Genomic DNA, 17,819 nt, shown 5'->3' on the forward strand with positions numbered 1-17,819 from the left:
GAGATTTTGTAGTATTTTACTACCTATATTGGCATTTCGGAAGTATATTTTAACGTGTTGAATGTAGAGTATAGAGAGTGTTGTAGTATTTTTCTTCCTACGTGACTACACCGGAAACGTCTCTGTGTTATTCGCTTTAGTAATCAAGCCGACTCTGAACATATGTTTTACTCTTTATTCTACGAGGTTTAAACATACACCATTTCAGTACATTCTTAACTTATTCCATACGCTATTTAAAACACATGCGATAAAGATAACGAGGAAACAAGTTAACTCTGAACATATATGTTATGCTCTATACGTGAAGGATGTTGTAAGCTTAAATTCATAATGGTTAATGTGTAGTATTTTTCTTCCTTTTTACATTTTATAGTATTTCTTTATCTATATTTGTGTATCGGAAATGTATTTTAACGTATCGAACGTAGAGTAAATTTTTTTTTATATTTTCTTTATATATTTGCGTATCAGAGTTGTGTGTTGTCGTATTAAAAGAAGAAAAAGGAACTTTTCATAGTGTTATTCTACCTATTTACATATCGGAAATGTATTTATATTTTACCGTATTTAAAATATAGGTAATTGTTTTTATTGGCTTGACTTAAATAAAGCGTGAAAGTTATTAGTTTCAAAATGATATTTACAAATCTTATCCACACAAATTTAATTTAATTTTAATTTTAGTGTTTTATAGTATCTTTCTGACTATATTTGTGTATAAGAATTATATTTTACCGTATTTAAATAGTAATAAAAGCGAATTGAAAGTTTGAAGAAAATATGAATTAAGTTCGTAAATAAAATCCTTTTATAGTACTTTGAAGGACTCTTAATACGTTTTCAACTTGAATAAAATTAAAAACAATAATCTAAGATACCATTTAAAGTTAAATTCCTTTAGAGTTTATCAGTAAAACCACTTTAAGTATTTTTTCAATCCTTATACCTATATTTACATATTGGAATTGTTACAAAAGGTTCTTTTAAACGTAACTTAGTACACTAATTAAGTATTTTTAATTTACCGTAATTAAAATATAGGTAAGTGGTTTTTATCTTATTTTATACCTACGGAAGCGATAAATAAATTAAAGCAATAAATTTTTGGAGTTTGGAGATGGGTGGGAAAAAAAAAATAAGGCTCTTCGTTTTTCCAACTGCTTTTCTGATGTACCCAAAAATGGACCAAAATAGAAAAAAAGTACCCTTAAAACGACCAAAGTCACCATTTTCGGCCCTATGTATCCCATTTCGGACCAAAAGTACCCCAAACTGGACCTATTAGCTTTATTGTAATGTTAAACTCCCATAGAGATTCCCCTAAAAGAAAAAAACTTGCGGTCCAATTTTGGGTACATGAATTATTTCGGAGAGGGAATCCATGTTTTAAATTCAAATTAACCGCGCGCCCGGGCAATCGGCGCCTCCCAGGTAATCCACACCTCCCAGGTAATCCACGCACGCGCGCGCTATCTTCCTGCCTAGGTTATCAAGTATCATACAACTTACATAATTTCTACTTATTTCGTACGATAAAACGCGATCGAGATATTCGTTTTAAGAAATACTCGTGAGATTGGTTCAAGTGTCAAGCATACTACAATGATATTAAAATGAAGTTTAAAAATATTTCCATTCTACTTTAACAACGAATATTCCATGACGTCAAAACACTTCAATTCAAATTAACCGCGTCCCCCGGGGTAATCTGCGCACGCGTCGCCTAGGTTATCAATTTTTACATCATTTCAACTTATTCCGTACGATAAAACTTGATAAGATATACGTTCAAGTATCTTTCGAGATAAGCGTAGATAAATGAACAAGTTGGCCTGGACACAATATGTTGATATACGGGAAAACAAATCGTCGCGAGAAATACCCTAAATACATTGACTTTTCGATGATTTTACCCCCATTTCATCCCTTAAATCCCGGATTTCGATCCCGAACCCAAACCCGAACCCGGGATCGATGCCACACCCTCACTTTCCTTCTACTTATATAAATATGTTTGTGTAAATATAACGTACTTAAAAAGGTAAAATATGAGAAAATAAATGATTAGAAAAACCGAGAAACGTTTAATAACAACGAATAAAGCAATTTTGTATTACACTGTCTCTTAAAATAATCAATATTAATAATAATTATAATTTAAAAATTTGTTAATTTTGATCTATTATTTTCCAAATTTGGAAAATAATTTAAAAAAAAAGCAATTTATCTATATAAATAAATTTCCATCAATTCCTATCAATTTTGATCGTTTTGGATCGAAACTATTGATTTTGATAATTTTTACAGTGTTATTAACATTTTGAAATTTTGAAAAAAAAAAATATTTCAAACAATTTTGAGATAGTTGGTCGAATTTAGTTTATTTTTATATAATTTTGACAAAACTTTAAAATTGGGCTAATTTAAATCTATTATTTTCCAATTTTGGTCAATTCGATCAAATTGACCAAAATAAATACTTTGTTTTTAAAAAAATCGCAATTTATCGATACATTAATCCAATTTTACACAACTTATAAATTTCCATCAGTTCCTATGAATTTTGATCGAAACTACTGTTTTTGATCAATATTTTTTTTCAATTTTGAAAAAAAATTATTTTTATCAATTTTGAAATATTTTTTTCAATGTTTGTATTTTTTTACTTTTTTCTCACATTTTTTCCAATTTTAGCCATATCGGTTCATTTTCACCCATTTGGTTCAAATTGATCAAAATGTGATCAATTTTAATTTTTTTCGTCAATTTTTTTAATTTTTTTATGATTTTGGTATTTTAAATTTTTTTAAATTTTTTAAAATTTTTCACAGGGGGGACCCCTGGAATCGGTCAAAATCCCATGTTATTTTCAATGGGAAAATTTCCATTTTATGTTGTCAAAAACATTTTTCGTTGCCATGGCAAAACCGTTGCCCTTTGAATAAAATCCCTTTAGGATTTTTCAAGTTACATGAAGGTCTATCAATCCCCCGAGTTTGAACAAAATCGGTGTGTCTCCTTGTTAGTTGAATAAGTAACATAATATCATGCTATTTGTTTTAGTCGGTTTCGCCAATGACCATTTAAATCATTACTTAGCTAAGGACTGAGAGCCTACCGCGCTGTTACTATAGTCTTTTGAAATCGTGGCCGACAGTCAATTTGAAGGATCGGCCAAGGCTTATTGAAAGCTGAAACGCTTTCAATAGTAAAAATAACTTATACTTTGGCAAAACAATGAAAAATTGAATCAGAACATAAAATTTAGTAATATTAATAATAATAATAATAATAATAATAATAATTAATATTGAAGTTACTTTCGAGAAACGTTTCGGAAACTTCCAATTACTCAATCACAAACTGTCACTAACCGAAAACATTCAGTGTTATACTTACGTCTATTATGTCACTTAAGTTAATTTCAAATTAAAATTAACCACTCTTTTTAAAAACAAAAGGGGCAGATCACTTTGTTACAGGGTGTCCTAATAATCATGATTAATAATGTAATCATGATTAATTTTTCATCTTTGTACAGCCAAAGCTACAGATTTAATTTTAATCTAATCTAATCATGATTTAATCATACGAGGGTATCCTAATAATCATTTGAGTGAGCTGCCCGCCGCATTTTACCCAAGTATTATCACTGTAAGAATGTCCAGGCTTGAAATTTCGATTTTCGTAGTGTGGGTAACAAGCGAATTAGCCAATTTTGGCTTAGTGTTGACCTTTGAAGTAGGTCAATGAAGAAATTCCGGGGATGACCTTCGCTGACCGTCTTTGTCTCTAGTGTTATTGATTTTTGTCGGGGGGGGGGGGGCGAGGGCGGGTCAGTGACTCTTTGAACTACGAGGACATATAATATATATTTTTATAGTCACATCTACAAGCCACTCCTAACGGGACAAATTTCAAATTGTATAAATATTTACAGCGTAGCCCCCATTTCACTCGGCACGCGGAAAGGACGCTACAAATGAACCACTTCCGGTTTTCTTTGGAACCGGAAACTCGAGAATTTAGTGTATATGCCTTTCGGATTGAGCGAGAACTCGATATATATTGACTCTTTTATACAAGTTGGTCTTGATCTCTCAGTACTTGTACCGACTCTGCTAGGACTAAGAGATAAAGACCAACGATTTTAGGAGGTCCTTGAGGGAGATAGAGGAGAGGAAAAGCGGTTGACCAGGAAAGAGAGGCGAGCAACCCAATTTTCACGAAATTTTGAGCTCCTAAATAAATCAATATTGAGAAGGTAACTTCAGCGCGATGCCGTTAATCCTTTTGATTTCCTACATTCGTATAAGCACGCTTCCCAGTAGAGAAAATAGCTAAAATTTATTGAAACTCGGAGTTTTCTTTCCCATTTCCTTTACCGAGAGAGAATGCATTTGGTTTTTTACTTGCCATCAGCGCAGGCGGGTGGGCAGGCAGGCAAGCCAGCCAGCCAGGGGAGAGAGGGGGATCGACGGGAAGATTGCGAGAAGAGAGAAAGGAGAGAGAGGTAAGCTTTTTCCTCTCACAACATAGATCTCTCGACGAAAGGCTGGAAGGGGGCGACAACCGGGACATGCGCGCCGCGGTTTTCCTCTCAGTGTCACTCTCTCCGGCAGCGCCCTCTGGCGGCGCTCTCTGGCGGCGGGCGGACCAAACGGACACGGGCAGAAATCCCCCTCGTAACGTAGCTTGCCAATAAGGCAGTTAGTGTTGGAGATCATAGCGGCAAAGACCTTCTCCCAGCAGGATTCGCGATCGGAACTTGTTACGAGAGAAATCCTGAAAAACGAAAAACGGAGAGAGAGACCAATCTCATCCTAGAGCGTTTCTTTTAGCCTCAGCGACGCTCAATTTTCCCACCATCTGTTCCCGTACTCCGCAGAGGTTCGCGTTCGGGGGTGATGTTTTCCACCTTTCAAATTCGGGATTTTAGTTGCTAAAAACGTACAGCGCGCGTCCATTCAGTCACTCGGTGGCGCTCGTCCAGCAAAGACACTCGCCTTTATATCTCTTTACCTTTCGCGCCATTTGGTCAGTCGCGGCGCCCAGGTAAGGACGGAATTCATCGAGTGAAGGGACGCGCGCAACGCACCTAGTTGACGGAACTTCTCGACACTATTTGCCAGAGTATAATGCTTGGAAATTGATGTCAATCAGACAGGAGCTGGTTTTTGGTTTGCTCTGCTTAACTATCTACTGTTTATCAGGTAAGAGCTTTTCCATACACTCCTAAGTCGCCCGTATTCTAAAAAGACCGGGAAATAAATTATATTCGGAAAGAAATACTTGTATTTTTAGCTTATTTATTGTAATTAGAGTTTAGTTTATTCTACGATACAATCTGGAGGTGTGGAAACAAAACGAAATATTTTAGAGATGCAAATCTAGAAATAAAAGGTTTATTTACGATTGTCAAAAGCTTGTTACAGAATTATGTTCTGTAAAGAAAGGTGTATTCGGGATATTTTGCTGAAATATCACACTGTTTAGATAAATCTAGCGTGTCAGCACAAAAAAAGAAAGTAATAGTTAATGAAAACCTTATTTTATTAATTTAAACTACTGGATTTTCATTTGAGGCGAGGGGTAAGACAGTCTCAGATAATCTGTACACCGAGTTCGTGCATTTAGCACTGTTAAATGTACATATTTTCAAGAGTTCGCGAGTTCCATTTAGCACTGTCAAAGGTACACCGAGTTCGCAGAGTGTCTTACCCTTCGATTTGAGGTTACTGGAGGGTTTCTTAGATGGGTTTGGTTACGATCTTATATGTGAGTTTTTAGTTTGGGTTTTAGATGGAATATTATAGATCAGTTACCACTCAATAAAAATAATTATTGGTAAGAACATTGCAAAACATTTATTTTATGGATTTTAACTACCGAATTTTGAGTAATTTTTCTCCAGTAGAATTTCTAGATTATTTTTTGTTAAAGTCTTCTATTTGAGTTTTAGTGGGGTTTTTTTAGCTAAGATTTTACTAGTCAGTTAATTGTTTCCGTCAATAAAAATAATTATTTATTTTTTAGTTTTAAATTTAATATATGACGTTAAAATTATGTATTTCACGTAACCATTACAGTTCACTTGGTATTTTAAATCTTTATTTTTTATTTGAAAATTTGATAATAGTCTTTGAAAATTAGCTACCTGTATATATCGTCCTTGATAAATGCAAAATACGAAATAACAAAGTGCATCTGCCATTTGTATCCGGACTCTCACGTAACAATTATAGTTCACTTTTGTATGTTAAATATTTTATTTTGTAAATTTAGTAGTTCTCTTTGTAAATTAGCTAGTAAGAACAAAGTGCATCTGCTATTGTATTATCGGCGACGCGCTTGTTTTTAAGTACAAGACGAAACTGCAACGAAAATAAAAAAACTCTTAAATATAAAAAAGTGACAGTGACGGTTTAAAAAATAACGTTTTTCGTATAAGGGGCCCGTTGAAGGCCTATTTCCGAATTCTCTTCCCCTGATGAACCCTTCGACCGGAATATAGTTTAGAACGCGCAAAATGGTCTGGTCATCGACGGGGGCAGGGAAATATAGGATCAAACACTCGGAAAAACTTCCGCTGATGGATGGGAGCACATTACCATAAATTTCTAAAAACCGAACTGCTAAAGTTGCTTAAGAAAAATCTTCATATTTATGTGTTCGACACTTTAATGATCTACAAAAAACTCGACTTTTTTTAGCTAGCATAAAACCCATCTCCTCTTTGGAATTTGGTAAGGTACATTATAAAATAGACCTGTCGTAGGTAGAACCTTATCGTCCGCCGCTGGCTGACCGTCGAGAAAGCATTAATCAGTGTAGTTCATATTAGGCCACTTTTAAAGTGGGCGTGGCTTACAACGTGGGCGGAAACGAAGGGCCGAGGCTTACGGACGACGTGCACTCTCTGTACTGCAGGGATACACGAAATCATCTTTCAATTTGGCCACGCCAGCGCGTACACCACAGGGTCATCAAGGGGAGCGCGTAGACATTGATCAAATGAACCATTCGAAAGGGGTCACGACCTCGAGACCAAAATAACGAATCTCTTTTAAAGAACCAATGTCCACCTTCGCCTTTATATATAATTGGAACCAAGGACGTATTTTGGTAACTTAGAACGCGTGGAGTCGACCCGTTAACTGAAGCGAGAAAGTACTTATTTGGGTAATTTATCTTTTTTCTTGACACGATAATTAACAATTTTCAAAACTATTTTGAGATTTATACTCAATTAAATTTTGAATTCCAACTCTAATTGAAATTGTACGAGCTATATTTTGAGCTAAATTGAATTCTTCTAAATATACACGCTTTTTCTCGAAAGATAAAAAGGTTCGAATGGAGGATACTAGATGGCGCTATATGGGAAAATCACGAGTTTTACTGTGAGAGAGGAATAAAGGTTTGGAGATCATGGCAACGAGTCTTGGAAGTACACTCGTAGGTCTTCAGTAACCTAAAAAAGTTCTTGAGGGAACCCAACGTTTATACACTTAACACTGAGGGTACTCGGGAAATCCCTTTTTGATAGATAATAGTAGAATATCAAATATCTTTTGGAGTTTCGGGTATCCACTCCCAGGAGGGGCCCCAGTCGATGGCCGCCATTTAATGGTTCAATCAACCGACGAGCTGATGTCAAATTAGGAAATTGAATACCTGCTATTAGAGAGACACGCGTAAAAGAAACAAACCTAATAAAGGCGGTTTTGTCGGTAGTAACAAACAGAAATATCTTTTTAAGATTATGGTTTATTTATTGAGTTTTAAAATTTGGGTTGACATTGAATAATAATTATTTTACGAACTATACGTTTAATTATTTGATATTAAATTAACTATTTGGTATTAGGGAAGTTAACTACCTCAGATTTCTCTCCTAAAGATGTTCGACCAAATTATTGAAATATTCGATTTGGTGTTTGATACGTTAACTACCTCATGTTTCTTTCTTAAAAATATTCGACAAAATTATTGAAATATTCCATTTGGTATTTGGTATGCGTAGTGAAAATATCGAATATTCGACTCGAGCACCCAAAAATTGATACTTTTCAACGTATTTCGGTAAAATTAAAAATGACTAAAATATAATTCTTTAGCCGATATAATTATACTTGTACTAAGATTTAGAAAACGAATTATCCACATTAACTTAGCATTAGTCCTATACTCATTTACAACCTTGTAAAAAGTTAAATTCTTGTACAATTTAGGCCAAGATATTTAATTAAGGAATTGACGAATTTAATTAAATTTTCTGTTCACCACGTCTATAGCTACTCGTGTTTTCTCAAGTCCGGATATAATGCTATTTCTTTTTATTATCTTTATACAAATTATTTAACTATATTAATTATAATTTATCATTTTTTAAGATGACAACTAAATATGCATCGTTAAATAGCTTCAGCTTTTGTAATGCCTCTGTAAAATCTTCGCCATAAAGCCAACCCTAGAAATGACCCAATTTTGTTTCAAACTAATAGGTCCATTAAAAATGAAGAAACTAAAAAAAACCAGCCGTTTGGATGATGTACGTGGATTCTTAAGAAACGAATCACGTGCGTGCATTACCAAAAATACGAAACACATTTGTTTTTCTTTCAACGCTAAGATGAAAATCTATTCCGATACTCGATGTACCAGAGTTTTGCAATATTAAAAATGTTTGCCAAATATAAAAAAAATTCCCGTAAAAAAATAAGAATCGATTCGGGGTGACCCCTGGAGGACCGACGCTTCTCTTCGAAATCGAGTCCGTAGCGCCGACGCCTGTCCGTTATGCCATTGTTATTCCCTTACAATCGAAGTTATGACCTAAGCAAAATCTCCGAATAACCACCGAAATTACATCCAGAGAAATCTCCGCGTCAGGGATCTCTTTCTCGGAGGCTGGCGCATTTCGTATGTATCAGGCAAAGGACGAAAACCAATAAGAAAAAGCGGGGTACCTCGGCGCGAACACATCGACCTGGTCGGCCGCCTTTCTGGGTTTCCGCAGACACATTACGCCAGATGAGCGGAGATAATATTTTGATTTATTTTCCAATTGTTACGCGGGAATGTGGGCTGGCGGAAAAAATTCCGGATTGAAGTCATAAGCGAAAACCTGGCACAGCAATCATAGCGAGGATAAGCGACGCAAAATCCCCGCAAATATCGGTTACGATATTAAAGGTGTGTTTCCATTGCTGCCACGTTTATCCCGACGAAATTTAGTTTTGCGGAGGAACGGAATGCGACCAATTTAGTTTATTTTTTCTACTCTTACTTTAAAAGGGAAACTTACATTGCAAGTAGCACGTTTTATGTAATAATAATAATAATAATAATAATAATCAGCTACGGTTATACCGAAGTTTCTATTTACACTCAAATAGATACACAAATATACCGCGTAAAATGACAGTAAGTCTATAATCTTCTTTAGTGTTTAAAATTGTATTGACAATTTAAAAGTTAATTAGTTATAACGTTCTTAAATGGAATATAACCTCAGGTATTTGGTGTGGAATACCAACGTTTGCGGCTCCGGCCGCTCTGGCCTTTGGCTTTAGAAATGTTAGGCGCCACTGTACAGGGAAATTTGAAAAATTTAAGAGGTCTTCCCTTAAGATTGCTTTGCAGGTTATATTCCGTTTAATGAGACCCTCTTGCGCAATAGAAGATCAAAACTTTATATCTTTTTAACTAATCAACCACAAATTAGCAAATTTATAGTAAACACTAGATCTATACGTGGCAATTTAGTTGAAAAATATTGAAACAAAAACATTCTACTTGAACTAGAAAGTCTATTTTATAATACTATTTACTATTATAGTAAAACGTATTTAGTCTAGCTTTCAGACCCGCTATCATAAAAGCTAAGCTAAAAAGAAATTCGCCATTTTCCCAATTGTATAGCGCCATCTAGTATCGTAGGAACCTTTTCTTTTATGTTTCGTATTAGTTACTGAAAATACTAGCAGATTCGAATAGCTCTAAAAATTGGTTTATTAGTAGATTTGTACGATCTTGGTCTATGATTTAACCTTTACACACAAAAGATATATTTACAGATCAATATATAGTGGTTAGATTAATTGCGGTGTTTTTAGTTAATTAGTTTATGATATGTTACGGGGCAAAACTAAGTTGGTTTGAATCCCGATTAGGGAGCTATAACTAAATAATTATTGAATTTTTAAATTGTTAAAACTATTTCAAGCGTAAAAATTAGTTTGGCGAACAAAAAAAATAAAAATAAAAACGTTATTAGAAATGGAAATAAGAATATCTAAAAGCTCACGTAGATTCACCGTCAGGATATACACTAATGTAATAGCAAAAGTCTATAGTACATAATCGTTACATAAGTATAACACTATATTTCGCATTAAAGATTTTTACTGGGCGGGTTTCATCCCGTAGTAAGTTTCTTACGTCCGCTAGGTGGCGATCTTTGATGACGTGCCTATATGAATAGAAACCAGTAAAATATTTCCAATGAGGCATACTTAAAAAAATAATTTTATACTTATGGTTGTAGTCGACGTACTTCCATATTTTATTTTGTGTAGGAAAATAAACTGTACTAGTCGCTTGTAAGTGAAACGGAGAATGGACCTTTTCAGGTTATACGGAGCCACGTACCGGCCAACGCGAGAAGCTCATAAATTCTGGATTTCCGTCTGCTTAGAAGACGAAAATCCATAAGTTTTTTATGATCTCGCTACATAGCTCTATATAAAATTAAAAAGCTTATTATTAGAAGATAATGAAAATAACTTTTGTAGCCTCATTCAAGAAATACACTAAAACGGACATATTTTTAATATATGTTAAACAAAATAGGCATTGGAAATAGAAAAAATTGTCTCACGACTAAAATTTGCGAAAATTTTCAAATTCGTCACCAAAATAGCGCCTCCGCGGTTCGAAGCGAAAGTTCAATTTTTTTTCGTTGGCGTCTCAGCGACCATAACATTTCAGCCAATCATAATAGCCGCTTCGTTGCAGAAATAGCTTTTCTAAATCTGGTATTTTTCTTCTCAATCCTATTTCTTACTAGATTTAATAATACATCGTATTGTTCTGGACGCATTCGAAAGAACCTACAAAGGAAATAAAATTTTAATTTCTTAATCTGTCAAACATTGTTTATTTCAAATTACTCACTTCAAACAACTTTCACGGCCACAATTCCTCATTTCTTGAATCAGGTTATTGAAATAGCCCTGTTCGTGTCTTTTTAGAAACATATCTCTAATCTAAAAACGTCTTTGATTTTTGGAGAAAAATTTATGAAATATTGTATAAACCAATAAGTCTTATAAGATATTAAGTAAAATTTAACTTATTTTATTGAAATTCTCAACACTACTCTCCATTTGGTTCAGTTTGAAGCGATATTAGACTTAGCGTTTTTAAATATTCGCGCCAAATGAAAACCTACCCCCTAGAGCTCTGCGTAACAGCTAAATTTATTAATATTTTGTTTAACTGTTTATTTATGGATATTATCCATGGATAAACGATTTAACATGCAAAAAATAATTTATATTTTCGGATAATTGTAGGTTATGGATAAAAATAAAATAAGTGGTTAATTTTTATTCAAACGCCGAGCTCTACTACCCCCTAACGATTAAAAAAATAGCGCTTTTTTTCGCTACGCGAAAATTTAATTCGTTGAAATATTTCGTGAAGTGGGAACTAGGCTTAAGAAAAGAAATTGAATTTCGCCAAGTATGGCGGAAAATATTTTTCGCAAAACGATTTTGCGATATTTGAGCGTTTTTCGCTCAATGGAAACTCGGTTTAACGGCGGGAAAAATATAATAGAGAACGGAATATATAGAAAAGAATCAGTATTTTCGGCTTACATCGGAAGCTAAATTATCATTACGACGGTATAATTCGAAAATCAAATCGTTTGAGGGAGATATTGTTATTTGAAGTCTACGGAATTGGCAATATCTATCATTACACGAAATGAAAATGGCAAACAATAAAGAGTAAACATGGTCGTGCCCCATTTCCACAAATTGGAATGAAAGGAAATCTCGGCTATAGATACGCTTTAAGCGGATTTATCTGGGATATTATTACTCGAAGACTATCTGACACAGGCAAGGATCCATTATCGATCTCGTTGTACTAAAGATCTAATGGCAAGATACGATTTTACGCGGGTCTAATGTCAACAATGGGAAATAAAAAAGGTTTTTCTATTGGCTGAACATCGAACATCGGCTGATTTAATTTATACGCCAGAAAAGCTAAATTACCTTCATTTCCAAAACTACACGCTGATATAAGTTCGACCGAAAACGTCTAAAAATATATACAGGGTGTTCAAAAGGTTAAGCAAAAATTTTAAGGAGCTGTAGTGGGTGTGTTGAGAAGTATGCCTGTTTTTTCCCCATTTTCCTACGCTGAGTTAAAAGAGTGCCAGAGAGCTTCAAAGTGTGACCTACTAGCCGCTGGAAGTAGGCTGCAACAAGCGCAAAACCAAGCAACTTTAAATACTGTTTAAGTTTACTTTTTTACGCTGGTTACCTCGATTTGTCTACAAAGTCCTTTTTAACCTATCACACGAGCCCAAACCTTAATGTTCGCATTTCCTTGCTGCTTGGTTTTCCAGCGGCTAGTAGGCCGCACTTTGAAGCTATCTGGCACTCTTTTAACTCATAGTAGGAAAATTGGAAAAAAAACAGGCATACTTCTCAACTCACCCCTACAACTCCTTCAAATTTAGCATAACCGTTTGAAACACCCTGTAGAATAAGAAAATTTCAATATCTATTTACAAATTTTGCCATTGATCTGAGATTACATCACCTTCGATTGTTTCACTATTTTAGTAACATTTAGTTCGTGGTCTTGGTTGTGGCGCGGGTTTGGTAAACTACAAAAGTAAATAAAGTTCAATATCAGTATACTTTGAAAATATTAATAAATATTTTTTATTAGTTGCAAAGTCGCACAGCATAGTGAACAATCTGCAAAAAATGTTCTGAAATTAAAAATAAAAAAGATGAAATTTAAAAAGTTATATCGGAGTGATTTGTCTCGGCTTAAGATAGAGAAGTTAGTTTTGGGCAATTTCATTTCGCATCTGCCTAAGTGCTATTACACTAATAGGCTTAGAAGCGACGTTCCATTCTGTACAATAATATATACTTATTTATTCCTTTGAGATGTTGAAGGGATCACTACGGCACGCCAAAAATTCGGTAACACGAGTACCGACTCACACAGGATAGGATTTCCGCCATTTTTGAAAATGGCCGCTTTTTTTTTTAAAAAAGCCCGTAATTCTAGAGCTACCTAGAGTTGAAAGTCGGAAAAGTTTCCGGAAAATTACCAAGATAAGCCTTATATTGTTATACTTCGCTTAATTTTCGCCTCATAAACCTCTAGAATGGTCAAGAATAAAAACCGTTAAAAAATAATTTAGATTGAAATATTTAATTTTTCCGATTTGCAGAAAATTTTACGCAATTCGGATTTCTGGAAAATTTCCGGAGATTTTCCCGCATTTATTTATTTTGTAAAATTAACAACTCTAGCGTAACCGAATTTAACAAATGATATGTAGTTCTAGTTATTGTACGTGTCAACGGTGTCATACCAATCATGAGTGATGGCTAAATTAAATTAATACGAACAATGTTAGATATTAGTCTTTTTCCTGCCGATTAGTTTACAATTAAAGCATTTAAATTAGTTAAATTTAAAATGTTCTTTACAAAAGCTACAAAGTTGATCATAAGTTCGTGTAATAGGTTCTTAAAATCGAATGAGTACGTAAAACAATTGATTTACCAAGTCTTAAAACTATCGTTCTCAGATCGGACGCAATAAGTTCGCCGTACTAAGGCTGGTTTTCATTAGGACAAAAACGCCACGACGGTGAACGTCGACGCAAAAATCTTCCGTTAGGCCTAATGCAATATTTTGCGTCGACTCTCACCATTGTGGCGTTTTTGACATAGTGAAAACGAGCCTTAAGTTCCGTCGAACAGCGTAAAATAATTCCATATAGTGTTATTGATTCCTGTTTACACGGTAGTCAGCAGTGTATTTTTCTTTACGAACCTTGGGTAGTCAGACATTATCTACGGAGTAGCCTATCAGCAGTGGCGTAACTAAAAATATTGGGCTGCAATGGTGGACGGCTTAGCTTGCGGGACCCTATAACTTATTATTTCTGCAAACATTGTTCACTCAATCCCAAAGCCGACTGTACATTAAAATTTGAAAACGCTCTTGCTGACATTCTGCTGCAACGTTTAACCGCTATATTATATCAGTTAGTAGTTTATATCGCTAATCATCCTTTTGATGACTGAAATATGACGCTAAACTGCAAGCTGTACCACATTTTCTAAAGTAAAATTGATGTCTGGAGGGTCGGATTACAATAAATGTATATTGAATTAGATATTTCTAACTGCATATAAATATATAGGGCGTAATCTCTTCCTGCTAGGCGTGGATGCAGACCGAAATTCTAAATAAGAAAATGTGATACAGCTTGAAGAAAACGTCAATATTTTTCAAAAAGGGTCGCATCCCACGAAAGGCTCTTAGAAGATCCATAACAATTACGACGACTTAATCTTCTTTACAAGATTAATAATAACATACCACCATTGGCCTAAGTCACCTATCGACACTTAATGCAGGTGGCCAAGTTACAATGCGTAGGTGGGTGGGGGTAAGCCCTTCAAGGCATGCGAGAAAACCACTTCCTATACACTCCGAGGGGACATACAAAGAAATCCAGCACGCTTTTCAAGAAATCCAACAAGAAACCCAATTCCAGCCTGGGTTTCTTCAAAATCAGGAATTTTTTTTAAATCTTGAAATCCGGTAAGAAATCCAGAAATCCGACGTGAAATCTTGAAATCCGGAATGAAGTCCATAAATCCGACGTGAAATCTCGAAATCCGGAAAGAAGTCCATAAATCCGACGTGAAATCTCGAAATCCGGAATGAAGTCCATAAATCCGACGTGAAATCTCGAAATCCGGAATGAAGTCCATAAATCCGACGTAAAATCTCGAAATCCGGAATGAAGTCCATAAATCCGACGTGAAATCTCGAAATCCGGAAAGAAGTCCATAAATCCGACGTGAAATCTCGAAATCCGGAATGAAGTCCATAAATCCGACGTGAAATCTCGAAATCCGGAATGAAGTCCATAAATCCGACGTGAAATCTCGAAATCCGGCAAGAAGTCCATAAATCCGACGTGAAATCTCGAAATCCAGCCGGAAATCCAGAAATCCGACGAGAAATCGAAAAATTGCAAAATCGTGAAATCCTACGAGAAATCCCGAAATCCGACGAGAAATCGAAAAATTGCAAAATCGTGAAATCCTACGAGAAATCCCGAATTCCGACGTGAAATCTTGAAATTCAGCGAGAAATCACAAAATCCCGAGATCCGGCGAGAAAACGAGAAATCCCGAAATCCCAGATAACAGATAAGGAATCCGAAATCCAACAAGAAATCTTGAAATCCAGCGTGAAATCTCTGATTTAAAAATCCCGTACACATTTTTGGTGAATGTCCGACCCCTCTTTACATTACCGCTAATCTTCGGCAGTGTATATTGGAAGGGAAAAACGAAGAACTCGGGGAAAATGCTTAGTGTTCGTACGGGGTCAAAATAAAGTCGGGGTCGGGGTCGGGGTCGGGGTGGGTCTAACCCCGCGAAAAACAAGTCGGGGTCGGGGATGGAAAATTCTTTGTATTTATTAAGAATAGCAAAATTATCAAAATACCCCCATTTTACTGGTTAAGATTAGATAGTGTATCTTGTGTAAGCCAGCCTCTGAGCCTAGGGACTATTAGTAATCGTCTTAGTCGATAGCTACGCCGCAAAATTTTCGTTTTGAAAACGAAAACATTGGAGAGAGTTGGCCTTTTTCGATCTATCGAAATCTGGCAGCCTTGCCTGCCTTCCGGCCTGTATCTCCATACCGAAAATGGTCGACGATTACGCCGCCGAAAATATTTTACTAAACTGATCGGCGGCGTTTTTGACCGTTATTTTGAATTATCGACTAGGACTATAGTAAAAATAGATAAGATAGGTAGATTTTAAAATAGAGGTCTATAGCTTAGGCATTGTAATTGTTTAAATAAGTTGTTTTATATTTACACAAGTTATTTACAAACGTTGTAACTCCACACTCCTTAGCTGAGACTGAGAGAGTTCGAAACAACGTCAATTATGAAACTAAAACTTATAATCAAGCGTCAAGCGAGAGCTACGTCAGCGGCATAGCCGAAGGTCATTCGGATCATTCTATTGTCGCCCACGAAAAAAGGGGAGAGAAGGAACCTATCTATTTTATATTTTTAGGATTTTAGCGGGGTGCGTACGCGTCGGCGCGAAAATTTAAAATTACACTACGAAAACATAACCCCGAAAAATGGAAAACCCCGACTTGATTTGCGACAGTCGGGGTCGGGGTCGGGGTCGGGGACAAAAGTCGGGGATCCCCGACTTTCGGGGTCGGGGTCGGGGTCCCCGTACGAACACTAAAAATGCTCAATCAACAAGTCAGGAAGCAACTTAGGCTAAAATGCTAACCACTTCGGCACCATACTTACGAAAACCCTAATCCTTAAAGAATAACCAAAATGGCACTCCAATCCTTACAGAGTTGTAATTGAAGTTATATAACGCTCAACAATATTTCAATCCTATCCTCGTTAGATAACTAACGAGAAAAGGTAATGGCGTGTCCTGTCTTGTCCGCGGAGACAGTGCACGCGCCATACCGTGTTTTTCATAAAACGATTTGGAACGATGTTTTTGTTTACACGACGAGAAACTTCCTTATGTACATATTAAAGAACGCTAATGTTACTCCAAATAACGGGATCTTATTGATTACCGATACCGTAATGAGAAATTGGACAGACTTAAAAAAAAATCACCTCACTTGGAAGGGGGGGTTGGTTTGACAACAATTTTAATGACTCAAGCTATTTTGTTCCGAGTTGGATTTTTGCAGAGAGCGACCCTCCTCTTCAGCAACAAAGAAAAACCTTTTACCCAATAGCGAAAGTCCCGCTCATTACGGCCTCAGAATATTCAATACCGAACGAGAGTGGGTGATTACCCTTTCGTCCAGGATGCCCCCCCCCCCCACGCCTTTTAACGGGGAGGGAGGGGGGCCGTAGTTACTCGACCAATGGCCTTAAAAATTGCCCTCCGGCTGGAAGTGGGAAACGACTCAACTAAGCCGCGGTCTACATCATACCCGCGCCCAATTTTGGCTGACAATGCGAAAAAAAGGGGAAATTCTGAATAAAGTAGAAAAACTTCGGAAATTTTACCTTGATGCTTTATACGACCAATATTAGACTTTGACGATCGACGCTACTATCGGTTTTAAGCCTTTCGGTATCGTTGGAGGAGGTTCACTCGCGGAGGTTTCTTGAAATCTCACTAACGTCGTTTTTTTCATTTTGTTTACAACGAGAATTAGGGATGGCAGCGCTATCTTAAATGTTCGCGGTTGAAAATTAAAATTTTAAAGTAATTAAAATTGATGAATTTATGGGTAAAATTGACACAGTACGCGTTTCTGTAAGAAGTGCAACCCCACTGGACGTACAACCGCTTGGTCTAGGGTTTGTCTTTATACTGCCAAAGCTGAGAGTTCTGGCAAAACAGTCAAAGATGATTTTATATTTAATAATGGAAAGCCAAAAGTGACATAATTACCAAAAGTGTGTCAATCGGACCTATTTCTGAATGAATGTTACGAGCGAAATACAAGTT

At 35.8% G+C, this 17,819-nt stretch overlaps 1 protein-coding gene across 1 annotated transcript in view; it reads left to right on the forward strand.

Annotated features, from left to right (window-relative positions):
* Nucleotides 1-4,864: 4,864 nt before the first annotated feature.
* The window catches only part of LOC149933400 (uncharacterized), a 79,823-nt gene continuing 66,868 nt past the window's right edge, over nucleotides 4,865-17,819 (forward strand). Inside the window, exon 1 of the mRNA XM_090155565.1 lies at nucleotides 4,865-5,216. Coding sequence (XP_090011691.1) covers nucleotides 5,156-5,216 — 61 coding nt within the window. The 5' untranslated portion in view covers nucleotides 4,865-5,155. The remainder of the gene's footprint in view (nucleotides 5,217-17,819) is intronic.

The sequence above is a fragment of the Leiobunum rupestre genome, chromosome 8, assembly GCF_980474605.1.
Source record: "Leiobunum rupestre chromosome 8, qqLeiRupe1.1.hap1, whole genome shotgun sequence".
Classification (NCBI taxonomy): domain Eukaryota; kingdom Metazoa; phylum Arthropoda; class Arachnida; order Opiliones; family Sclerosomatidae; genus Leiobunum; species Leiobunum rupestre.